At 42.3% G+C, this 26,983-nt stretch overlaps 1 protein-coding gene and 1 long non-coding RNA gene across 2 annotated transcripts in view; both read left to right on the top strand.

Moving 5' to 3' along the window:
* LOC115201840 (neurotrophin receptor-interacting factor homolog) overlaps positions 1 to 3,358 on the top strand; it is a 39,852-nt gene extending 36,494 nt beyond the window's left edge. The window contains exons 5-6 of the mRNA XM_029765701.1: positions 1,677 to 1,788; positions 1,937 to 3,358. Of these exons, the coding sequence (XP_029621561.1) occupies positions 1,677 to 1,788; positions 1,937 to 2,976 (1,152 nt within the window). The 3' untranslated portion in view covers positions 2,977 to 3,358. The remainder of the gene's footprint in view (positions 1 to 1,676; positions 1,789 to 1,936) is intronic.
* Positions 3,359 to 23,215: 19,857 nt separating this feature from the next.
* Positions 23,216 to 26,497, top strand: LOC115201967 (uncharacterized). Its single transcript, XR_003879869.1, has 2 exons — positions 23,216 to 23,255; positions 24,485 to 26,497. It is a non-coding gene; the product is annotated as an uncharacterized LOC115201967 (long non-coding RNA).
* The last annotated feature ends 486 nt before the right edge of the window (positions 26,498 to 26,983 follow it).

Here is a 26,983-nt window from a genome sequence, read left to right as displayed (position 1 = left end):
GCGTCCGGTGAACGATAACGAAAAGGTAGGTGAGAAGCCTGACCACTGAGACGGGGGTGAGAAGGTGATGAAGCGTACCTCATGAGCTGTAACCGAAAAACAACTGGTATTTGGAAAGTTTGAGGTGAGGGAGAAAGTGTGGTGGAACAAGTATTGGCATAGTATATTGTATAGTATATTGCTAGCTGGATCGAATTCTCCGTTAGCTAGCCAGAGAAATGTTGAGCAACATTAGCCAACTTTGATGATCAAATAATTTACTTTATTGTATGAAAATTAGCTAGCTAATAAAGTCAGACAGCTAGCTAGCTAGCTAACGTTACAACATCAGATGAGCTAACGTTAGGAACCTAAATAATTCGCTATAGTATTAACTGGTATACGACTCCTTGCTGTTCCTCAAGTTATAACGCGTTAGTTGCTTACTGGACCCTGGCAATTTGTGTGAAATGTTAACTAGTTATCGAACTAACTACTATATGTGAACTAATGTTTACCTTCTACAGTATGTGGTTAATTTTCAGAACGAGAGAATTAGGTGAAAATGAAGCGTTGCTTGTTAAACAAGTGGATCCAGGGATGAAGTGTAGCAAGAGCTGGGCCTGGCTTATGCTGGATGCCAATAGAGGTGAAAGAAACGCCACACACGTTCCCTCTTTCAATACAGTGGATAAAAAGGGGTATGCCAGGTGTGTACTCTGCCTGAAAGAGATCAGTTATACCAACAAAGGGTATCATGCTCTGCTGGCACATTGCAGAACAGATGTCCACAGGCAGAAAGTGTACAATGTAATAACATTCAGTGTAGTCCACAGATATTGCTTTTGTTGTGTTGAACTTGACCGTAACACTTTTGTGTGAGTGAGGGGGGATTATTAAATGTTTTACTCAGTGAACGTTATTTTTGCACACATGTAGCCTTGTGCACTTGATCGATGTCTACTATAGTGGCCACTATAATAGAGCAAAAATAGAATGCCTGTTTGTTTCATTCTATTTCTACGTTAAGATGTTTTTTTTCCCCAAGTGCAATATTTAGATGTGTGTGGTCACAAGCGTTCTATTTTAAAGGCTGTCATGGTAACAAGCGTTCTATTTTAAAGGCTGTCATGGCTAACTGGAATATTATGGTATTATTTTTTTCTCAAGACTTGAGTGTCATTTGCCGTAAAGTCCAGGCAACAAATAACATTGGATTGCTTTCCTTACATTTTTTAGCTGTGAGTTAGGTTCACGTTAACCTCTTTTTATTTTACACACAGAGACTGATCATGTAGACCATATTCTTTGTTGTTTAATTAATTAGTTAAAACCTGCATTTCCCCCTAGCAGGGATTTTTTTTTTTTGCATGTTTCAGTGCAAAAAAAAACAAAAGTCACCTTTTGGGCCCTCACCAGTTTGCATCCCTGTATACAGGCAGCTGGGGACCTGATCCTAGATCAGCACTCTTACTCTCAGACTGTGGATACTGGCCCAGGTCTTGATTAATTTTGTTTTAAGTGTGGGACCATTCCTTTGACTTATCAAATCATTAAAGCGTGTCAAGTAATCAAATCGACTAACACATTTGCATAGGACTCATAGCAATCCCTCATTGCCCAATCAGATGCTCTATAGCAGGGTTCTCATATCAGATTTCTTGATCCAACATCCTCTCACTCTGTATCTCTTACAGTCAGTAGACATGGAGGATGGGAAGCCTGATCTGCTGCTGGTCAAAGAGGAGACAATAGAAGATGGACCAGAGAGCATTGATCTGCTGAGTGGACTAAAGATGGGGGAGCAAGGTAAGGGAGAAATACATATAGCCTACATACAGTAATAGATCTTCAATGGGAATAGTGATGCACCTGCCTATGATTTTTTTCCATAAAACTCCATATGTAGAGTTCTCTGCCATGTTTATGAAGTCTATTTTGTAACCTCTTCCCGCAGGTGGTTGGCTAGAGGCTAACAGAGGAGTCTGGGCGTCCATCTTGGATTCCAAGACCGGTGCAGCCAAGATCCCAGGGGTCAACATCACTGAGCAGGCCAGGACCAGAGGCAACATAGTGGAGGTCAACGGATGGAACCGCATCCTCAACTCTGGGCTGGGGAACAACACTGTTAACTACAACCAGAAACAGACAGTGGAACACAAAACAACATCTGAATTTAGTCTCCATGACAACAGACTGGCTGAGACTAGGGCAAGGCGTAGATTAGGTCTGCGAGGATGGGGAGGTGTCTGTATTCAGCTGGAGAGGACAGACACAGACTCGGCTAGCGATGCTCCCTCCTGCTCCTATAGTTGTGATTCAGAGAGACTGATGGGGCCTCAGGTTAACCCCCTAACAGGTGCTGCCTTCAGCCTGCCTTCCATAGGATCTATCAACTGGAACATGGATCCTGAGACAACACAGACACTCCCTGGCCTTCGTCCTCCTCACACTCTCCTAATGTTAAACCAGACCTCAGACAATGCCAGTGCCTCAACACTAAATGGCTACACAAGTCCATTGACAAATGACGGTAGTAGTGACGCTATCAGCAGATCCAGTGGCAAAGAGAAGCGCTTCCCGTGTTCATTCTGTGGGAAAGCCTTCAGTTTCCCTAAACAGGTGGAGATCCACCAGAGGATGCACACGGGGGAGAAACCGTTCAGCTGCCATCTGTGCCAGGCCAGTTTCTCCCACTCGTCCAGCCTGAAAAGGCACCAGATGGTCCACACAGGGGTGAAACCTTTCAGCTGTACCCAGTGTAACATGCGCTTCGCCCAGGCTGGTGACCTGAAGAGGCACCAGAGGGTCCACACAGGGGAGAAACCCTTCAGCTGCCCCCAGTGTGAGAAGAGGTTCACCCGTCAGAACCAGCTGAAGATGCACCTGAAGGTCCACACGGGAGAAAGGCCGTTTGCCAATACGCACTGCAGGAAGAGGTTCTCAGAGAGGAGCTACCTCAGGATGCACCAGCAGAAAAAACATTCCACTCTATAACATTGAAAGTAACCATTCCGCTGGATAGCTTCTGATGTGTTGATCAAACCCTGCAATAAAGACAAAGATTAATTTTCATTGTTGTCAGCAGAAAAGATCCACAGATGCAGATTTCAGTGTTGAATATTCTTTGAGAGAATATTTCATCCAGTCATTGTGTGATATATAAGCCTAAAAAGCCTACATATTGTGTTTGTATTTTGTAGGCTATGGTGTTCACAAATACCCATTTCATTACTTCCATTCAACTACCCCCCCATACACTTTTAATGAGAAAGTGAATGCGGTTTATCAAGTTCATGCAGAGTTTTAGTTGAGATGTGTGGTTTTCATATGGTGTATTTAAAACTGGTTTATGTTTAATAAACACTGTGACTTTTCAGTCTGACTTTTATTGAGACTCCCTGAAGACACTGAGTATACAAAACATTAGGAACATCTGCTCTTTTCATGACAGACTAACCAGGTGAAAGCTATGATCCCTTATTGATGTCACCTGTTAAATCCACTTCAATCAGTATAGATCAAGGGGAGGAGACGGGGTAAAGATTGATTTTTAAGCCTTGAAACAATTGAGACATGGATTGTGCATGTGCGCCATTCAGAGGGTGAATGTGCAAGATAAAAATATTTAAGTGTGTTTGTACAGGGCATGGTAGTAGATGGAGAAATTAAGGTTTCTGAAGCATTGAGCATTTCCAGCCAATTGTGTCCAAAATAGGTTAATTACTCGAAGCTTTGATCAACACAGTGTACACTAGTGGCACCTGCTGATCAAAAGCATTTAGAACAGCCAAATGATTATTGATGACGTCGCATAGGGCATAGGGTACAGAAGCCAATACCAAACCAATCAGGTGGCTAATCGGCAAAACGAAACGTTTCGGATGTCATTGGTCACGTGCTTCTGATAAAATTATACAAGCATCGGCACACTGCTTCGAAGTAAACTGCTTAGCGATTTCGACGAATGCCTCGGAGCTCTGGTATCAAACGTAGCATCACGAGTAGTAGGCGCCAACCTGACACAACTGTGGGAAGCATTGGAGTCAACATGGGTCAGCATCCCTGTGGAACACTTCCGATGCCTTGTAGAGTCCATGCCCCGATGAATTGAGGCTGTTCTGAGGGCAAAAGGGGTGCAACTCAATATTAAGGTGTTCCTAATGTTTTCTACACTGTGTACATCACATCTTTCACCCTATTCCGCATACACACAACAGTGCATTATAACCAATATACACTTACTAACTATACCTACACTAACAAACACCGACTCTATGTGAAGGGAGTCAGTATGCTGCTAACAACTTAGCTTCCTCCACTGTTTGACTGCCCCATACTGGGCTTGAACCAGTGATCCTCTGCAAAACACATGACTGCCCTCCTTGACAGCGTGCAAAACTACTTCGCCCTACAACAGATACCTCTTGAATGGCTCCATCGGCAACATTTCAAGCTAGCTATGGAGTGAGTTTACGGTATGTTCTTAACTCGGTTACATGTACACTTCAAAATAGTTTAGTCAGGCTTGTCTGATGATGACTTTTGACTTATCATTGCTGACTCATATTTACACACAACATCATATTTATGTCCACCATGATGGGTTTAACAACAATGAAGTCATTCTGTAACTACAGTATAGGACTCAAATGTAGTGGGGATGGGTAAACACTCCATGTTGAAAGTGTGTTTATTATCTGTGTACATGCCTGAGGAAGTGTATGTCTGTAATCTGTATCACCTGGCTCTTCCAGGAGGACGGTCCAGAGGTGCTGCTGGTGAAGGAGGAGGGGTGTGAGGAGGGTCTGGGGAACCCTGAGGGGACCATGGTCATGGAGGACAACCAGACTACACCTCGTCTGAACCCACAGAGGAACCAACTGAGCAGCACACAGACCACACACAGTCTCACTCTGGTGAGCCCACTGTGAACTACTGTCTGAATGGTATTAGGTCAGAGCCAGTACAGACAGGTGGGGATCCTAGATCAGCGCTCTTACTCTGAGACTATGGATACGGGCCCAGATCAAACTCTTGAATGAGTAGGTGTGTCCAAACTTTTGACTGGTACTGTGTAGTATAATGAGGCAGAGTAGATGATATGGTGATGGTTGGTGTGATGGTGTCTGATTCAAAGTGACAACCCTGTTGTTTGATGCTGGTGTTTTATGAGGAAATTACAGTGCCTTACTTCATGTTTACTTGACATGAAGTAGTGAAGCTGTGTGTAATTTAATGTTGAACCTTTTCCAAAGTATTCTTACATTCTCATTTTATCAATTCAAGGGTACCAGATTTACAAAAGATTGTGTTACCATAGTGATAAAATGTATACTTCTTGTTACATATCGTTTTGTGAAATAAAAGTACTGTACTTCAAGTCCAGAAGTATGACCATTTTGTTGAAATTAAATACAAAATCAAATCTGTGCTGACTTATTTAAAAAATCTATATAAATCTCAGGGACTGAGTTTCCCTTATCTCAGGCGAACCAAAACATTATACTTCATGAATCAACACATATGGATACTTTTTATAATAAACTCCAATGGCTCCATATTGTTAGGTACTTGAGTCAGTGTTAGAGGTGGGCTTGACTGTGGTTAACATTTTATAATGTCATGTTTCTGTGTGTACAGCGAAGAATTTCTTATATAAACCTTCATGCTTTTCTGTTCAACATGTGTTTACAGTCTGCAGTCCATGAGGACCTGCTGATATCCGGTGTTGCTGACAGGAGAGATTGGACCTTTGAAGTGGCTGGTCACAAACCCTGGCCCCGGATCAGAACCCTGGATCAGGAGCCGTCGCTCTTCCTTTCCGAGTCGGAACCAGGACCCAACCAAGAGGGACAGAGACTCCACACAGAACACAACCAGTGGACAGGTGGACTGAACAACCTCAGTCCTGGTGGTCATCAGAGAGACAGAGGCTTCAGTCAGGGATCCAGTCTGCAGCTCAGACCCTTCTCTTCACAGTCTCAGTGCAGGGATGAAGCAGGGCCTGGGGCTGATAGAGATAGACCCTCTTGTTCCTATGATACAAACACCACAGTATCCATGATGAACAGAGCAGGTCACCCTGGGCTTCAGCCTTCAGAGTGTGGTGGGAGACCCCCCTGGTGGTAGTTTTCTGTCTTCTCCTTCAGTGTCTCGTCTAATGCCTGGTGAATGGGTTCATAGAAGGCCTGGACCTGGGTCTAGCCTTCCTCAATTACCTCATGGTTACCCCACCAATGTAGATGGGTCAGGATGGGTGTTCACCATGAGAGGTGCCTAGCCTATAACACAGCACACAATCCCAACAATGCCCAACCAATGGCTAGAGGTCAAGGAGGGAGGTCAAAGACTAACCACCTGAGGGTGGTGGCTCCTGCTTCTACCTCCTCTGATGTCATTGGATCACAACGTGGGAGGCCGAGCATTAGTACGGAAACCAGCGCTTCGCTAGGGCAAACTATTTGAAGGAGCACCAGACCAGACCGTTCACACCAAGGAGAGGCCCTTCTCGTGCAAACTATGTTACAAGAGCTTCTCCTTCCTGAGTATCCTTATCAGACATAGGAGTGTCCACAATGGGGAGAAATGATAGCAGTGTGGCTTGAGATGTACACAGGGGATGTCTGGGAATTATTCATTAGCTGACATAGTTATCATGTGAAGTTTCTTAGGGCAATAAGGTAATTAACCACATACCCCTCATTAAAACCCTTTGTTACCTTGTCATTTGAAATAGACTAAACCTAGGCTCGAACAAGGACAGTTTAATATTTACCTCACTGAGGTAATGTAGATGGAATAGTAATTATATTATTTTCTACTCTATTCTTGCTAACACTGTTATTTCTAAACAGTGTCTGCTCTCAGCTCGAAAGATAACAATCATAGGAGATTTTGTGTTATGTACACTGAACAAAAATATCAACGCAACATGTAAAGTGTAGGTCCCGTGTTTCATGAGCTGAAAAAGATCCCAGAAATATTCGATATGCACAAAAGCTTATTTCTCTAAAATATTGTGCACAAATTTGTTTACATTCGTTAGTGAACATTTCTACTTAGCCAAGATATTCCATCCACCTGTCCAGTGTGGCATATCAAGAAGCTGATTAAACAGCATGATCATCACACAGGTGATGAGTGGCCATACACGTGTTCTGTGGTTGAGGCCGGTTGGATGTACAAATTCTCTAAAACAACGTTTATGGTAGAGAAATTAACATAACATTCTCTGGTGGACGTTCCTGCAGTCAGCATGCCAATTGGACGCTCCCTCAACTTGAGACATCTGTGGCATTGTGTTGTGTGACATAACTGCAAATTTTACAGTGGCATTTTGTCTCCGCAGACCACATAAAATGGCACTCTGAAATGTGCAGTTTTGTCACACAACACAATGCCACAGATGTCACAAGATGAGGGAGTCTTGTGAGCGAGCTGTTTGCTGATGTCAACGTTGAAAACAGAGTGCCCCATGGTGGGGTTATGGTATGGCCAGGCATAAGCTACGGACAATGAACACAATTGCATTTTATCGTGATTTGAATGCAGAGATACTGCACGAGATCCTGAGGTCCTTTGTCATGCCATTCATCTGCCGCCATCCTCAAGTATCAGCATGTTAATCCACGGCTCCATGCTGCAAGGATCTGTACACAATTCCTGGAAGCTGAAAATGTCCCTGTTCTTTCATGGCCTGCATACTCACCAGACATGGTCACCCCTTGAGCATGTTTGGGATGCTCTGGATCGACATGTACGACAGCGTGTTATAGTTCCCGCCAATATCCAGCAACTTCGCACAGCCATTGAAGAGGAGTGGGACAACCGTCCACAGGCCCCAATCAACAGCCTGATCAACTCTATGCAAAGATGTCGAGCTGCAGGAGGCAAATGGTAGTTACACCAGATAATGACTGGCTCTCTGATCCACTCCCCTACTTTTTTTTGGGACCTGCAGATGCATATCTGTATTTCGAGTCATGTGAAATCCATAGATTAGGGACTAATGAATTCATTTAAATTGACTGATTTCCTTATATGAGCTGTAACTCAGTCTTTGAAATTGTTTCATGTTGCGTTTATATTTTTGTTCAGTATAAAAACCAGTACCGCGTTTCAAAGAACGGTGCGCGTACCTTTTTCATTTAACCACAACCTTTGAGCTATGATGCCAACCAATAAGAATTTCCTTTCAAGTGTAAACGGAAGTGAACAGTGACCAATAACAATTTCCATGTTAGCGTTTTTATTGTTGTTATTTAGACGTTTATTAACACGCTGGAACAGAAAATATCACAAACCTACCACAGGCAGTGTGTAATTCGCGTTGGAGACAGGACTTAGTTGATATGTTATCTAGGTAACGCTAGCTTGCTAGTTGCTGACGTTAACGAACAATGGCTAACTGTATGGTTTTTCACACTCAAATAGCCTCCATCATGGAGGTGCTAGCGAATGCAGCCGTGGCAGAGATCTGTAAACTCATAGACGATGAATATGCAGTGTTTAGTTTGGAAATAACTCAAAGCCAGAAAGAAAACAGGGCATTGCAGAGGAAACTACAGCTACTCGAACTGAAGGTGGCACGGGAGCGCGTCCTCGCCAGTCGTCCCAGTAGTGTCAAGATCCTCGACCGATACAGAGGAATGGCAAGAGGTACATTTTGTAGAAGGCTGTGCTGCCTGTCGCCCCTTCCCCTCTGCACACATGTTCAGATGCGTTACCCAGAATTGGGTCTTAGTTAACCCAATCAAATAGACGGTAACTGTTATTTAAGCAATAAGGCCCGAGGAAGTGACTACGTCCAAGGGCTGTTCTTCAGCACGACGCGACCTGGACACAGCCCTTAGCCGTGGTATATTGGCCATATATCACAAACCCCCGAGGAGCCTTATTGCTATTATAAACTGGTTACCAACGTAATTAAAGTAGTGAAACTAAATGTTTCATATAAGCAATACATTATTTTTCAAATAGATAAGATACACTTGCAAAGTTGCATCCGGATGTATTTTGAGAAACACAGGAAATGTGGAATGTAATGGTCCAATGGAAATGTGAGCGCAAGGTAAGAGGATGTGTCGTAGCCGAGGCAGCGGATTGGATTAAACAGAGCGTCGTCGAGATTGTAGTTCGAGGGAGCAAGCTGGGATCAGTACCATCAACTGAGAACCTGGGAGGCCGGCTGTAAACTGGGTACACCCCACTTGGGTTCTTTAGAGCTTGGTCAGTTCTTGGATAGTAAGCAATAATTCCCCTGATTACTTAGCTATCTTGCGTAAAGACACTATCATATTGTAACCAGATGTTTGTTTATTGTATTTCCGATTATTTACTCAATGGAAACAATTGACACATAATACATCAATCAATAAATAGTATATCAAGAAGTTATGAGAAGTGTTATCTTGCATCCTTGCCAATTCTAGACAGTGTCAATAGTCTACAATATAGAGTTGAGCATTCACGGTAGCTAATCTAACCACTAGAGCCCGACCGATCTTGGTATCAGCGGATAATTGAAACTAACCGATATGGAAAAAGGTAATCTGATGCTTATCTGAACAATTGCGGCCATTCTTATGTGTAATTTGTCACAATGTAAGAAATCAACATTTGAAGTAGTTATTGGACAGCAATTTATGATAATTCAGTGTGGAAAAAATGACACTAATTTTCCACTGTAACAGTATATCGGTAGTTATATCTGTATCGTTAAGTTTTGTCACCCCAATACCGGAATCGGTATTGGACCAAAAAAAACATACCGGTCAGGCTCTACTAAGCACCTCTTTTCCCCCAATCACTTTCTCAGGTGAAGGACATCTCACTGGAGGCTACAGGAGCTTCGTGAAGCCAGTGGGACACAATACATGGAGAGATGACCAACCAATCACTGTTGATGAGGGGAGTGGAACCTCAACCCAGCATGTTATCATGATAGAGGTTAGTGTCATAGAGTTGCATAAAACTTGTTACTTTGTAAAGCAAATGTGGCCAGTTTATTTCAGAAAGGCTCCCCTCAGCTGGGGATGGGCATGGCTATTCGAATATCCTAACTGTTACTATTCGATTACTAGGGAGAGTATTCATTTTTCTAAAATTAAATAATGATCTATGTGACACTGCTACATAGCCTACAAGGATAGACCATTACATTACATTTTTTTAATAAAACAGTTTTCATTTAAAAAAAAGAAGGCACCGGTAGCCTACATACGTTTCACACTGGTGTAGCTTATTGTCGGTCAATCAAGAGGAACCATGTGTAGCAAGTGAAGTGGGAGCTTTCTAATCAATGCAAAATGGAATTAAAGTTACAGAATTAAGTTGGCTACAATGATCAACCAACAGGTAGGCTGTTTCATATGAACGGAGTTGTAGACAAGGGAGGGAAGCCCAGCAAAATAGCCTCAGTTAGCCTTGCTACTTTAGCTAGCTAGCTGGCTAACTTAGGTGTCTACTGTAGCTAGCTAGCTTCTTTACAATGATGCAGTCAAGACATGCACTACAGGATGGCATGACAGATAAACTATGGCAGCAACAAGTTCGTCTAACTAGCGCGAGTTGGTTTGGCTACTTTCTCCCTCCGTGCTACACAACCTTGCCCCTGCTCCTCTCTAAACCCTCCCCCATCCTTAGTGTAGAGCACCTTCTCTCTCAAATCTTCATTGAAGTAAAACATTTTTTTTAAAGACATTCTTTAAAACACAAAAATATCATAATATTATTTAAATAGTGAAATCATTTCAAATGCCCATTGCTACCCTCAGCTATTCACTTGCTAACATGTTGTTGTAAATAAATATCACCTGGGAGCATGAGCAGCAGTGTGCTGTGTTTTCCTTTCTGTTTTCCATGAGTTTGCCTTCAACTCCAGGACCTGCGGAAAGTACCTGGATGTGCGTATGTTCTTTTTATTTCTTTTATTTTACCTTTATTTAACCAGGCAAGTCCGTTAAGGACAAATTCTTATTTACAATGACGGCCTAGGAACAGTGGGTTAATTGCCTTGTTCAGGGGCAGAACGACATTTTTACCTTGACAGCTCAGGGATTCGATCTAGCAACCTTTCGGTTACTGGCTCAACTCTCTAACCACTAGGCTACCTGCCGTTCTTCAGCTTTTGTACATCCACATTTAACTGCCATAGCCTCCAGAGACCCAGAAAAAAAAGTTTGGACATAAAAATTGATAGTAAATATGAACAGAGAACATTTATTAGATCTTATTTCATGTGAAAATGATTCCACTGCTCTGAAAACTCAAACTATTCCTGAGATATTTACCTATTAGAAAAAATGTAAATATCAAACTCATAAAAATGATAATTACACACAAGAAAAAATTATGAAGGTGACACCGCTACACGTGATAATTGAAAAGCCCAAAATGTCCTCTCATAGGTACAACAAGACCTAACGCAGTGGCATGTATGGCCTTAGCGATACGGATCAAAAACGAATGTCCATTAAAGAACATAAAACTGAATTGCTGGGTCTCAGGAAGATATAGGAGCTTGTGCGACTTCCCTATGACATTGTTATCCAATTCAACTCATGTACCACCTCTCTTCTCGTCAGTCTGCAGATGCAGAGGCTGCAGGTCCTGGAGGATTGTCTCTGGTCAAGCAGGAGAAGACTGAAAGAACGGCCCCTTTAGCCACAGAGAACCCCATCACCGCCCCAGCGCTGCCCAGGACCCGATGCAGCATCGGGTCAGTGGAATACCGAACGTCGTCAGAGATGGACCCTGAGACTTTAACTGAAACCGACAGGCTCTTGCACACAGAATATGACCACAGATCAGATCCAGAGAGACTGGGCTGTCCTCCAGCCCCCGGCTCAGAGTACTTACCTGTATTTCACCAGAGCCAGAGGATGGTTCATTGCCATGGAGACAGAGATGATAATGCGCTAGACACTGGCGGTGATGATCCGTCTTGTTCTTACACTACAGAGATGGACCCTGGCAACATATCCTTGGGCTTAGAGACACAGACCGATCTGTCTAGAGGGGACTGGAACCAGTACAGTAGTAGTGTATACACTGAAGGATGCCAAGATAAGAAAGTGGAGGTTATAGTGGTAGATGAGGTGACTGTGAAAGTGGAGGGCGATGCTCCTCCCACATGGAATGCAGATAGTCATCTAGGAGACGGACAGTCCCAGGGCAGAGATTCCTTAGATTACAGGGAAAGCTTAGAGACCAATCCAAATGTTGCGACCCACTCTCCTTTACATTCGCTCAGGGATCGCGATCCAGTGTCCATGTCGGTGGGGCCTTCCGATTCACAAGTTCTTTTCGATCAGGTATTGAACTCAAACGAGAAGGCTAGAGCCCAGGCTCAGGAAGGGGGAGCCACATCAGGCAATAGTAAAGAGAAACGGTTCCTCTGCATGTTCTGTAACAAAGGCTTCAGCTGCCTCCAGAAGGTGGAGATCCACCAGAGGGTCCACACAGGGGTGAAACTCTACAGCTGTACCCAGTGTCACATGCGCTTCGCCCAGACTCGTGACCTGAAGAGGCACCAGAGGGTCCACACAGGAGAGAAACCTTACAGCTGCCCCCAGTGTGAGAAGAGGTTCTCCCGCCAGGACAATCTGAAGATACACCTGAAGGTCCACACGGGAGAGAGGCAGTTCACCTGTACGCAATGCGGGAAGAAGTTCACAGAAAGGAGCTATCTCATCATACACCAGCAGAAAAACCATCCCACTCTATTAACATAGAATATAACCATTCCACTTGATAACTTATGAAGTTTAGATCAAAACCTGCATTAAAGGGTAGGTAGCATAAACATAACCGAATGTAACATATGGATTTGCATTAGTATACGCATCAAAAGTCCAAATGCAAAGTTACCTCACTTTTCTATTTTTAAGTTATTACATAAAACCCATCAGAATGCTGAAGTCATGCCGGAAGATGTTTTTGCGCGGTGTGACGTAATATGGAGGCCCCAGGCAAGCCAGCCTATTCCCCATAATGTAATCTCCAACAGAAATAACTAAACCATATCGTTTACACTCATGACTACTGGTTTCAATTACATTTGAAACCAGAAGTCATCAGCCAACTTACAAACAAATACTTTGAATTTGTTACAAATCAGCTTGCAAGGTTGCTAGCCAACTAGCCTGCTAACGTCGGTAGTGTAAAGTACTTAAAACCTCTCTGGGAAATGTGGGACGCTAGCGTCCCACCCGCGGGACACACTATTCAACAGCCAGTGAAATAGCAGGGCGCAAAATTAAAAACAACAAAAATCTCATAATTCAAATTTCTCAAACATACAACTATTTTACACCATTTTAAAGATGAACTTCTCGTTAATCTAACCACATTGTCCGATTTCAAAAAGGCTTTACGGCGAAAGCATAGCATTAGATTATGTTAGGACAGCGCCGAGACAAGAAAAACCACACAGCCATTTTCCAAGCAAGGAGAGGCGTCACAAAAACCAGAAATACAGCTAAAATTAATCACTAACCTTTGATGATTATCAGATGGCACTCATAGGACTTCATATTACACAATACATGTATGTTTTGCTCGATAAAGTTCATATTTATATCCAAAAACCCCATTTTACATTGGCGTGTAATGTTCAGAAATGTTTTGCCTCCCAAAACTTCCGGTGAATGAGCACATCAGTTTACAGAAATACTCATCATAAACGTTGATAACATATTAAACTGTTATTCAAAGAATTATAGATACACTTCTCCTTAATGCAACCGCTGTGTCAGATTTCAAAAAAGCTTTACAGCGAAAACACACTTTGCAATAATCTGAGTACAGTGCTCAGAGACGAAACCAAACCCGCCATTTTGTGGAGTCAACATAACTCAGAAATAATATTATAAATATTCACCTACCTTTGATGATCTTCATCGGAATGCACTCCCAGGAATTCCAGTTCCCCAATAAATGTTCATTTGTTTCGATAAAGTCCATATACAGTGGGGAGAACAAGTATTTGATACACTGACGATTTTGCAGGTTTTCCTACTTACAAAGCATGTAGAGTTCTGTAATTTTTTATCATAGGTACATTTCAACTGTGAGAGACGGAATCTAAAACAAAAATCCATAAAATCACATTGTATGATTTTTAAGTAATTAATTTGCATTTTATTGCATGACATAAGTATTTGATCACCTACCAACCAGTAAGAATTCCAGCTCTCACAGACCTGTTAGTTTTTCTTTAAGAAGCCCTCCTGTTCTCCACTCATTACCTGTATTAACTGCACCTGTTTGAACTTGTTACCTGTATAAAAGACCTGTCCACACACTCAATCAAACAGACCCCAACCTCTACACAATGGCCAAGACCAGAGAGCTGTGTAAGGACATCAGGGATAAAATTGTAGACCTGCACAAGGCTGGGATGGGCTACAGGACAATAGGCAAGCAGCTTGGTGAGAAGGCAACAACTGTTGGCGCAATTATTAGAAAATGGAAGAAGTTCAAGATGACGGTCAATCACCCTCAGTCTGGGGCTCCATGCAAGATCTCACCTTGTGGGGCATGAATGATCATGAGGAAGGTGAGGGATCAGCCCAGAACTACACGGCAGGACCTGGTCAATGATCTGAAGAGAGCTGGGACCACAGTCACAAAGAAAACCATTAGTAACACACTACGCCGTCATGGATTAAAATCCTGCAGTGCACGCAAGGTCCCCCTGCTCAAGCCAGCGCATGTCCAGGCCCGTCTGAAGTTTGCCAATAACCATCTGGATGATCCAGAGGAGGAATGGGAGAAGGTCATGTGGTCTGATGAGACAAAAATACAGCTTTTTGGTCTGAACTCTACTCGCCATGTTTGGAGGAAGAAGAAGGATGAGTACAACCCCAAGAACACCATCCCAACCATGAAGCATGGAGGTGGAGACATCATTCTTTGGGGATCCTTTTCTGCAAAGGGGACAGGATGACTGCACCGTATTGAGGGGAGGATGGATGGGGCCATGTATCGCGAGATCTTGGCCAACAACCTCCTTCCCTCAGTAAGAGCATTGAAGATGGGTCGTTGCTGGGTCTTCCAGCTTGACAAGGACCCGAAACACACAGCCAGGGCAACTAAGGAGTGGCTCCGTAAGAAGCATCTCAAGGTCCTGGATTGGCCCAGACCTGAACCCAATAGAAAATCTTTGGAGGGAGCTGAAAGTCCGTATTGCCCAGCAACAGCCCCAAAACTTGAAGGATCTGGAGAAGGTCTGTATGGAGGAGTGGGCCAAAATCCCTGCTGCAGTGTGTGCAAACCTGGTCAAGAACTAAAGGAAACGTATGATCTCTGTAATTGCAAACAAAGGTTTCTGTACCAAATGTTAAGTTCTGCTTTTCTGATGTATCAAATACTTATGTCATGCAATAAAATGCTAATTATTTACTTAAAAATCATACAATGTGATTTTTCTGGATTTTTGTTTTAGATTCCGTCTCTCACAGTTGAAGTGTACCTATGATAAAAATTAGACCACTACATGCTTTGTAAGTAGGACAACCTGCAAAATCGGCAGTGTATCAAATACTTGTTCTCCCCACTGTATATGTCCAAATACCTCCTTTTTGTTCGCGCGTTCGGTAGAGTACTCCAAATGCATTGTGCTTGCGCAGTTAAGTTCAGACGAAAAGTCAAAAAAGTTATATTACAGACGATGTATAGAATGTCAAACGATGTGTAGAATCAATCTTTAGGATGTTTTTATCATAAATCTTCCATAATATTCCAACCGGACGATTCCTTTGTCTTCAAAAAAGAAAAGGAACACAGCTAACTCTCACGGGAGCGCGTGCCACTGAGCTCATGTCATTTTCTCACTCATCTACTTCCAGGAGCTCTTATTCTCTCCCCATTCACAGTAGAAGCATGAAACAACGTCCTAAAGACTGTTGACATCTAGTGGAAGCCTTAGGAAGTGCAAAATGAACCATAAGTCACTGTATACTGGATAGGGAATCATTTGAAAAACTACAAACCTCAGATTTCCACACTTCCTGGTTGAATTTTTCTCAGGTTTTTGCCTGCCATATGAGTTCTGTTATACTCACAGACATCATTCAAACAGTTTTAGAAACTTCAGAGTGTTTTCTATCCAAATCTAATCATCTAATAATATGCATATCCTACCTTCTGGGCCCGAGTAGCAGGCAGTTTAATTTGGGCACGTCATTCATCTGAATTTCCGAATACTGCCCCCTGTCACTAAAAAGTTAAGTTAAAATACTTTAAAGTACTACTTAGGCAGTTTTTGGGATATCTTTACTTTACATTTTTTTACAACTTTTACTTCACTATATTCCTAAAGAAAAGAATGTACTTTTTACTCCAAACATCTTCACTGACACCTAAAAGTACTCGTTACATTTTGAAGGCTTAGCAGGACAGGAAAATGGTCCAATTCACACACTTATCAAGAGAACATCCCTGGTCATCCTTACTACCTCTGATCTGGTGGACTCACTAAACACGAATGCTTTGTTTGTGAATTATGTCTTATAGAGAGTGCCCCTGGCTATCCGTAAATTTTAAAAACAAGAAAAATGTGCAATCTGGTTTGCTTAATATAAGGAATTTGAAATTATTTATACTTTTACTTTGATACTTAAGTATATTTTAGCAATTACATTTACTTTTGATACTTAAGTATATTTAAAACCAAATACTTTGACTTTTACTCAGTATTATTTTACTGACTTTCACATTAATGTAGACTAAAGTTTTAGAAAAACATAACACCATCTAACCAGTTATCAAATAATTTTACCAGTATATGCAGCGGTGGAGGCTCCTCTGAGGAGGAAGGGGAGGACCATCCTCCTCAGTGAAATTTCATAAAAATAAAAAGTGAAACATTAAAAAGTAATTTTTTTCAGATAAAACTATACTAAATATATTCATGTCATCAAATAATTGATTAAAAAAACACTGTTTTGCAATGAAGGTCTATAGTAACTTCAACAGCACTTTCTGGGGAAGCACCATGGTGTAGCCGGAGGACAGCTAGTTTCCGTTTTTCTCTGGCTAGATTGACTTCAATACCCCCCTTCCATAGACCTACATGGTAATTATGACCACTTCCGGAGGATGACCTCCAACCGATCAAAGATTTTGCAGTATGAACTGACATCTTATCCATCCAATCATAGGATTATGATCAGAGAATGAACCTAGTGTGTTGTATTGGGGTTATGCTGCAGAGCATTCTGGGGGATTCTGTGTGTCGAGAAACTTGGTGACATTATTGGATAGAGATTGAGAGTGAGAGTGATAGCAAGGCCAATTGAAATAACTTGCATTAACTGGACAAAAATACAGTTCTAAAACCAAGAAAACAATTTAAAATCTACCTCCTTCTCCTGTAATTTGAAAAAATTAATTTGAATTGAATAATATCAAACTAACTTCAGAATCAAGTAGCAGTAGCTAGCTATCTACCAGCGCAATCATGCAGTTTTCGCCAGCAGAATGGCTAACACTACCGAAAATGTTGTGGACTTTTTGTTGAAGAACCATTTTCATTCTCTGGGGTACACAGAAAGGTGAGAATTAAAACAAAGGTCAACCTCTGCTGAGAACAGTTTCATGAAGAAGGATGAAAATGTGAGGGTGTTCAATACCAATTGGTATCAAAAGTTTAGCTGGTTAACAGGGAGCCTTCCATCAAGCCACCTGTATTGCTGGCCTTGCCTGCTTTTTGGAAAGTCAGAGCCTTGTGCGAAAGGGGGTACAGTGACCTGAAGAACATCAATCAAATGTATTTATAAAGCCCTTTTTACATCAGCCGATGTCACAAAGAGCTATACAGAAACCCAGCCTAAAACTCCAAACAGCAAGCAATGCAGATGTAGAAGCAAGGGGGCTAGGAAAAACTCCCTGGAAAAGCAGGAACCTAGGAAAAAACCTAGAGAGGAACCAGGCTCTGAGGGGTGGCCAGTCCTCTTCTGGCTGCGCCGGGTGGAGATTATAACAGTACATGGCCAAGATGTTCAAATGTTCATAGATGACCAGCAGGGTCAAATAATAATCACAGTGGTTGTAGAGGGTGCAACAGGTCAGCGCCTCAGAAGTAAATGTCAGTTGGCTTTTCAAAGCAGAGCATTCAGAGTTGGAGACAGCAGGTGCGGTAGAGAGAGTCGAAAACAGCACGTCCGGGACTAGTTGGCATGTCCGGTGAACAGGTCAGGGTTCCATAGCCACAGGCAGAACAGTTGAAACTGGAGCAGCAGCATGACCAGGTGGACTGGGGACAGCAAGAAGTCATCTGTCCAGGTAGTCCTGAGGCATGGTCCTTGGGCTCAGGTCCTCTGAGAGAAGAGAAAGAGAGAGAATTAGAGGGAGCATACTTAAATTCACAGGACACTGGATAAGACAGGAGAAATACTCCAGATATAACAGACTGACCCTAGCCCCCCCCCCCCCCGACACAAACTATTGCAGCATAACTACTGGAGGCTGAGACGGGAGGGGTCGGGAGACACTGTGGCCTCGTCCGACTACACCCCCGGACAGGGCCAACCTGGCAGGATATAACCCCACCCACTTTGCCAAAGCACAGCCCCCACACCCTTAGAGGGATATCTTCAACCACCAATTTACTACCTTGAGACAAGGCCGAGTATAGCCCACAAAGATCTGCCCCACGGCACGAACCTGAGGGGGGCATCAACCCGGACAGGAAGATCACATCAGAGACTCAACCCACTCAAATGACGCACCCCTCCTAGGGACGGCATGGTAGAGCACCAGTAAGCCAGTGACTCAGCCCCCGTAATAGGGTTCGAGGCAGAGAATCCCAGTGGAGAGAGGGGAACCAGCCAGGCAGAAACAGCAAGGGCGGTTCGTTGCTCCCGTGCCTTTCCGTTCACCTTCACACCCCTGGGCTAGACTATACTCAATGATAGGACCTACTGAAGAGATGAGTCTTCAATAAACACTTAAAGGTTGAGACCGAGCCTGCGTCTCTCACATGGATAGGCAGACCATTCCATAAAAATGGAGCTCTATAGGAGAAAGCCCTGCCTCCAGCTGTTTGCTTAGAAATTCTAGGGACAATAAGGAGGCCTGTGTCATGTGACCTTAGTGAACGTAGGTATGTATGGCAGGACCAAATCGGAAAGAAAGATAGGAGCAAGCCCATGTAATGCTTTGTAGGTTAGCAGTAAAACCTTAATCAGCCCTAGCCTTTACAGGAAGCCAGTGTAGAGAGGCTAGCACTGGAGTAATATGATCAAATGTTTTGGTTCTAGTCAAGATTCTAGCAGCCGTGTTTAGCACTAACTGAAGTTTTATTTAGTGCTTTATCCGGGTAGCCGGGAAGGAGAGCATTGCAGTAGTCTAATCTAGAAGTGACAAACACATGGATACATTTTTCTGCATCATTTTTTGGACAGAAAGTTTCAGATTTTTGCAATGTTAAGTAGATGGAAAAAGATGTCCTTTAAACAGTCTTGATATGTTCGTCAAAAGAGAGATCAGGGTCCAGAGTAACGCCGAGGTCCTTCACAGTTTTATTGGAGACGATTGTACAACCATCAAGATTAATTGTCAGATCCAACAGAAGATCTCTTTGTTTCTTGGGACCTAATATCAAAAATACATTTTCGATTGTTCTTATTCTCCTCAATTAAGTTGGAAAAATAGGATGATCGTGAGCAGCAGTGAGGGCTCTTCGAAACTGCACGGTACTGTCTTTCCAGGCTAATTGAAAGACTTCCAGTTTGGTGTAGCGCCATTTCCGTTCCAATTTTCTGGAAGCTTGCTTCAGGGCTCAGGTATTTTCTGTATACCAGGTAGCTAGTTTCTTATGACACATGTTTTTTGTTTTTAGGGGTGTGACTGCATCTAGGGTATTACGCAAGGTTAAATTAAGTTCCTCAGTTAGGTGGTTAACTGATTGTTATATTCTGACGTCCTTGGGTAGGTGGAGGGAGTCTGGAAGGGCATCTAGGAATCTTTGGGTTATCCGAGAATTTATAGCACTGCTTTTGATGATCCTTGGTTGGGGTCTGAGCAGATTATTAGTTGCGATTGCAAACGTAATACAATAGTGGTCCGATAGTCCAGGATTATGAGGAAAAACATTAAGATCCACAATATTTATTCCACGGGACAAAACTAGGTCCAGAGTATGACTGTGGCAGTGAGTAGGTCCGGAGACATGTTGGACAAAACCCACTGAGTCGATGATGGCTCCGAAAGCCTTTTGGAGTGGGTCTGTGGACTTTTCCATGTGAATATTAAAGTCACCATAAATGTGAATATTATCTGCCATGACTACAAGGTTAGATAGGAATTCAGGGAACACTGTATATGTCCCAGGAGGCCTGTAAACAGTAGCTTTATAAACGTGATTGAGTAGGCTGCATAAATTTCATGACTAGAAGCTCAATTTTTGTCAATTTAAATTTGGTATTGTAAATGTTAGCAACACTGCCTTTCCGGGATGCGCATTAACACAGTAAATTAATCAGGTTTAAGCAATGTTTCAGTCAGGCCAATCACATCAAGATTATGATCAGTGATTAGTTTATTGACTATAATTGCCTTGGAAGTGAGGGATCTAAAATTATGTAGCCCTATTTTGAGATGTGAGATCACATCTTTCAATAATGGCAGGAATGGAGGAGGTTTTTATTCCAGTGAGATTACTAAAGCGAACGCCGCCATGTTTAGTTTTGCCCAACCTCGATCGAGGCACAGACATGGTCTCAATGGGGATAGCTGAGCTGCCTACACAGACTGTGCTAGTGGCAGACTCCACTAAACTGGCTAACAGCCTGCACCCTATCTCATCAATCTTTCAGCGGCATAAGAAAAGCAGGGAGCATATACATGCCCACATCAGATGTAAGCTTCTGGGAAAAAGCCGCATCGATTATGTAATGGACGTAGGTTTGCGTATTCAAACTGCGCAACACAACGAGAAAGTAAGAAGAGACAGGGACGTTATCAAGCGGTTTATCGACACCACTGCATTTTTAGGCATGCAACAATTGGCTGTTTAGAGAACATGAAGAGAGGGAAAGTTCCGCTAACAAGAGCAACTACTGCTTCACATATGGAACTTTCGACTATCTTTTCTGAGATGTCGTAATCAATTCAGAATATGTTGATAGTTTCCATCGCATAATCCATTAAAAGTGAGATTAAAGAGAGAGGTTGACGTGGCGTATTTGTTTTATGCTCGCTCAAGTAGGCTTTCCACTTTCCTTCTGTATTTAATTAGCAAAGGTGATAACACAATCACTCCGGACAGACAAATAAAAACTCATTACATAAATGTTGCAGCAGCCTAGGCCCTGTGAGTTCTATTGTCAATCAGTGGTTGTGTCTGGGTAGAGGAAATCCCCCTCTTAATCTAGTCTAAATATACACTACTGTTCAGAAGTTCGGGGTGACTTAGAAATGTCCTTGTTTTTGAAAGAAGGCCAGCATCCCAGGGTCGCCTTTTCACTGTTGACGTTGAGACTGGTGTTTTGCGGGTACTATATAATGAATCTGGCAGTTGAGGACTTGTGAGGCGTCTCTTTCTCAAATTAGACACTCTAATGTACTTGTCCTCTTAATCAGTTGTGCACCGGGGCCTCCCACTCTTTCTATTCTGGTTAGAGCCAGTTTGCGCTGTTCTGTGAAGGGAGTAGTACCCATCGCTGTATGAGATCTTCAGTTTCTTGGCAATTTCTCGCATGGAATAGCCTTCATTTCTCAGAACAAGAATAGACTGACGAGTTTCAGGAGAAAGTTCTTTGTTTCTAGCCATTTTGAGCCTATAATCGAAGGCCAGTTTTGTTGCAACAGTTTTCAGCTGTGCTAACATAATAGCCTTTTAAAATGATAAACTTGGATTAGCTAACACAACGTGCCATTGGAACACAGGAGTGACGTTTGCTGATAATGGGCCTCTCTACGCCTATGTAGGTATTCCATAAAAAATCTGCCGTTTCCAGCTGCAATAGTCATTAATAACAATGTCTACACTGTATTTCTTATCAATTTGATGATATTTTAATGGACAAAAAATATACTTTTCTTTCAAAAACAAGGACATTTCTAAGTGCCCCTAAACTTTTGAAAGGTAGTGTAATTCATATGAACAAATATAAGGTTGCTGCAGTTTGTCACGTCAAATGCATTTGAAACTTCACGCACAGTAACCTTTGTATGACTTAATGCAAATATTTTATCGATAGGAGTGGGGGAAAATATGCTTGTGTATTGATAAGCACACCATAATAATAAAATAAAGACAATACTTGTAAAAGCCTATTTCACACCCTAGCCTATTGAATTGGCAAGATAACTTTGCTTTAATTTTGATTTTGGCACTAAATGAAAATTAGGCACATACTTCTATGGGGCCAGGAGTTTTTAAAAGTATGTGACCTGATTAGGAAAAACTGGTCCCATCATAGCCCATAAAACCTTTTTACCACTTATTAATCACCGTCATACCTTATAGGGTCCAGAGTTTTCCTAGTTAGGTTACCAGATAAGAAAAAACTCTAGGCTTCAGGGGGAAAAAATTGCCACACCCCTCTGGGACCTATGGTGCCACCAGTCTGCTTGAAGTTGTAAGGTATGTAGATGATCAGGGCTTTATTCAGGAACGTTTCTTGGGCTACTTTGATGTGTCAAGTGGGCGAGATGCGCAGTCTATGTTTGACTTTGTGAATTCTGAGATGTCTGAGTTTAACTTCATGGAGAAACTCGTTGCCCAAACCTATGAATGCGCAGCTGTAATGGAATGTATCTGCTATTTGTATTTACATCTAAGTCACCTCCTGTTACCTGATTTAAGAAGTGATGACCACTCCACTACCATTGTCAACTCTCCTGACATGTACTGAAGCCACATCTCATGTGCCAGCTCATCCACTGGCACATTGAATGTTTCCTCTCCAAGCACTGAGTACCCCTATCAATTTTCTCATTACTGTATGTAGAGTCAATCACACAGGAACACAATCCTGTTATTACACATCAATGATTTTACTCCTTGCTTGGACTAACTCATTCTTAGTTATTTTGTTTAACTGTATTGTGTTATTGTTTTTTGTCTTCCTAGTCAAATCCTGTCCTGCCCTCAGTGGAAGAGTTGAGCTATTCTCCAACACCATCCATCCATGATGAGGCTGTCCTGCACTGAAGCCTGTGAACACCTCAACCCCTGTCCTGTACTGAAGTCAAGCCTCTGAACACCTCAACTCATGCATTATACCCTCATTCAATCACTCTTGTGATCCCTTCCCAACAATGTAAGTAGCCCTCTCATTCCCATTCCCCATAATATTGTACTATACATTTCTTAATTACATGCTTTAGGTTTGTTAGATTCTTGTGAGGCAATTGTTCTATTTTGCTATTTGTCTCAATATATTTATTGATGTGTAGCCTAACGTGCGCAATGATTGGGTAAGCATTTGAAAAGCCTCGTCAATATTTGCAGCCGTAGGTGGTCAAATTTCTCCAGGAGCTGATCCGTCATCAGTATTGAGAAATAATCCTAATGTTAAAGTAAGATTTGAATGGAGAAAGCTGATCCGAGCGCAGCGCTTCCTTTCTTCCCGCCCCATCAGTATCGACACATGCTCCAACGATGCACTTAGCGACCATTCTCTCTGCGGGGTGTTTTGGGAAACGGATGTTACATTATTCGGAAAGATGCATCGTTAAAACACTCGTAAACGTAAATTCCATCACTGTCGGCAAACTAACTACATTTATCTTAAATGAAGTGTCTGAGCCGCGAGTTGAGGACCAATGAAATCAGATTCCCTCCCTTTCACAAACATTTCGTCATCATCCACCTCATTTCAGGAAGACAACTAATTTAAATATTTGAATAATCAAATATGTTAAAAAATATAGTAATGTTAAAATACCTATCAAGTCAAATGCATTTGAAACTTCACGCACAGTAACCTTTGTATGACTTAATGCAATTATTTTATGATAGGAGTGGGGGAAAATATGCTTGTGTATTGATAAGCACATCAAAGCACACCATAATAATAAAATAAAGACCATACTTCTAAAAGCCTATTTCACACCCTAGCCTATTGAATTGGCAAGATAACTTTGCTTTAATTTTGATTTCGGCACTAAATGAAAATTAGGCACATACTTCCCCATGGATTGATGTTTCAGCATTGTCTAAATAAAGAGTTTGGTGTTTGAGTAGCCATGAGCAACATGCACGTGCAGTTACAAACCTGCTTGTTAGCGGCAGGCAGATGAGCAATATCCAATGTCATAGTACGGATGAATGAGCTTGAATTGGATGCTAAGTGATGCTAGCTAGCTTTAGAAAACCGTGAGTAAATCTAGCTTGCTTCGTAGTACACCCCTCTCGTCCTGTATCTTTGGGTGACCTATTGAAAACATTCCAAGAATGATACAGAAAATTATGATGTGAGATGTATGCCTTTGGTTTTGATGACAAAACAAAGTAGCCTACACACTTGTGGAAGTTTGTCACTTTCAGGGTCCAACTCCAGCTCCAACTGACAGGCTTTCGGGGTCCAGCTTCAGATCCAACTGACAGGCTTTCGGGGTCCAGCTTCAGATCCAACTGACAGGCTTTCGGGGTCCAGCTTCAGATCCAACTGACAGGCTTTCGGGGTCCAGCTTCAGATCCAACTGACAGGCTTTCGGGGTCCAGTTTCAGATCCAACTGACAGGCTTTCGGGGTCCAGCTTCAGATCCAACTGACAGGCTTTCGGGGTCCAGCTTCAGATCCAACTGACAGGCTTTCGGGGTCCAGCTTCAGATCCAACTGACAGGCTTTCGGGGTCCAGCTTCAGATCCAACTGACAGGCTTTCGGGGTCCAGGTTCAGATCCAACTGACAGGCTTTCGGGGTCCAGCTTCAGATCCAACTGACAGACTTTCGGGGTCCAGCTTCAGATCCAACTGACAGGCTTTCGGGGTCCAGCTTCAGATCCAACTGGCAGGCTTTCAGGGTCCAGCTCCAACTGACAGGTTGAATACCATGTGCCTTTTTTGTTGTTGACGATTCTATCAGCCAATCAGGGCCTCTATCCACAAATCATCTCAGAAAAGGTCCTAGGAATCCTGTTAAACCTTGTTTTAAGAAGAAGAAAAAAACTCCCAGCTCAGAGTATGTTTTAGGATGATGTTAAGACACTGCTCAGACAAACTGAGCCAGGAGTAAAATCAACTCATAAAAGTTTCTCAGCTGGTAATCATGACAGTTTGAGGTACCGCAAAGGAAAGCTAGTGACGCTCATAGACATTGTTGCAAATTTTGGGGAATAACCAATCGCGATGAGGCATCGCCAGCTGTGAACTCTATAGCATGCTTCAGACAACTACGGGGAACGTGACTGTACATCAAATGTTGCGATGGTAAAACTTTGCCAACTCACTTTGCCAACTCTTAATTCTTGCCTAATATGATGACATATCTGTGATAATGCCTTAAATCTTCTTTACTTGACAGGAAGTAGTGAAGCTGTGTGTAATGTACTGTTCTAAAATCCATTTCATCATAGTGAGGGTATCAGATTTACAGAAAATGTAAAGTGTTACCATAGTGAGAAGTTTTTCTACGAGATCATGTATTGTTTTGTGCAATAAAAGTACTGTACTTTACGTTATGTGAGTGTATGACCATTTTGTTGAAATTGGCATGTTTTATCATCAGACCCAGCTCTGCCAGCTGAATTTAAGAACCCACCACTTATTGTATATAGGAGAGGTCGCAATTTACGTGACAGATTGGTCCATGCCAATTGCCAGCCACAAAATAAAATGAGCCATGTTCTTTTACGCCCTCTTCCGAATGGTAGTTATAAATGCAGAGGTGCAACAAAATGATGAAGTTTGAATATTTCTGCCACCCACATACAAGAAAACGGGTCCAAATAAATGACATTACGCGCTCCACCACCCATGTTATCTATAATTAAATGTTCATATGGGCTGTGTTTTGTAGGTAAAACCTCTCGTACTCTCAAAGGGAATTAGTGAACGTAAAAGTTCAATCAGGAGAAACAACCAGGATTATCCAGTCGCAGTACATTTTAATGACCTGAAACATGACATTTCTACCTTTTATATTTTGTGGCATAGAGAAAGTTTAGATATCAGACAGGGGAGGTGATATAAATAATACTCTGAGCAAAAGAGAATGTTTTTGGATTTTCACCCTCCAGACATTATTCCCTAAAGGTCTTAATGATGAAATGCCCATGTATGTGGTGCTGTGAACTTGATAGATCAATGTCCTCATTGTGGTTTTACAGCCTTGTTTAATATGTTTTATGTACACACTTTATTACAATACTTATGAAATGCACATTGTTATATTTGGTAACCCTTGCTTATTTTCCCTCGACTCCAAACCCATTCGATGCATTTAACGGATGTGGGTGGAGCAGTGTCTACATAAGGGTGCAGGATGTGAACACTCAAATCTCTGACGAAGGCCTTGAGGCCAATACGTAAAGCTTAATAAAGAACAGTGATACTAGCAAGAGCAGTGTGCGGGTTTCTTCTTTTTTTTCTCTTGAAATGAAATACAAAATGTAATCTGTGCTGACTGACTTGTTTTTGTACCATTGAGTCGAGATCTAATTTATAACAAACTCAGATGGCTCCATATTATTAGGTTCTTGAATCAGTGTTAGAGACGGGCTTGGCTGTGGTTAACATTTTATTATAGCATGTCATGTTTGTGTGTACAGCAAATAGTTTATATAAACCTTTATGCTTTTCTGTGCAATCTTTGTTATAAGTCTGTAATCCATGGTGGACTGAACAACCTCAGCTTTGGTCATCAGTGAGACAGAGGCTCCAGTCAGGGATTCAGTCTGTAGCCCAGACCCTTCTCTTCACAGTCTCAGTGCAGGGATGGAGCAGGGCCTGGAGCTGATAGAGATAGACCCTCCTGTTCCTATGATACAAACACCACCGTATCCATGATGAACAGAGCAGGTCACCCTGGGATTCAGCCTTCACAG

The sequence above is a fragment of the Salmo trutta genome, chromosome 11, assembly GCF_901001165.1.
Source record: "Salmo trutta chromosome 11, fSalTru1.1, whole genome shotgun sequence".
Classification (NCBI taxonomy): Eukaryota; Metazoa; Chordata; class Actinopteri; order Salmoniformes; family Salmonidae; genus Salmo; species Salmo trutta.
The sequence above is the reverse complement of the archived record's forward strand: the minus strand, read 5'-3'. Positions and strand labels throughout refer to the sequence as shown.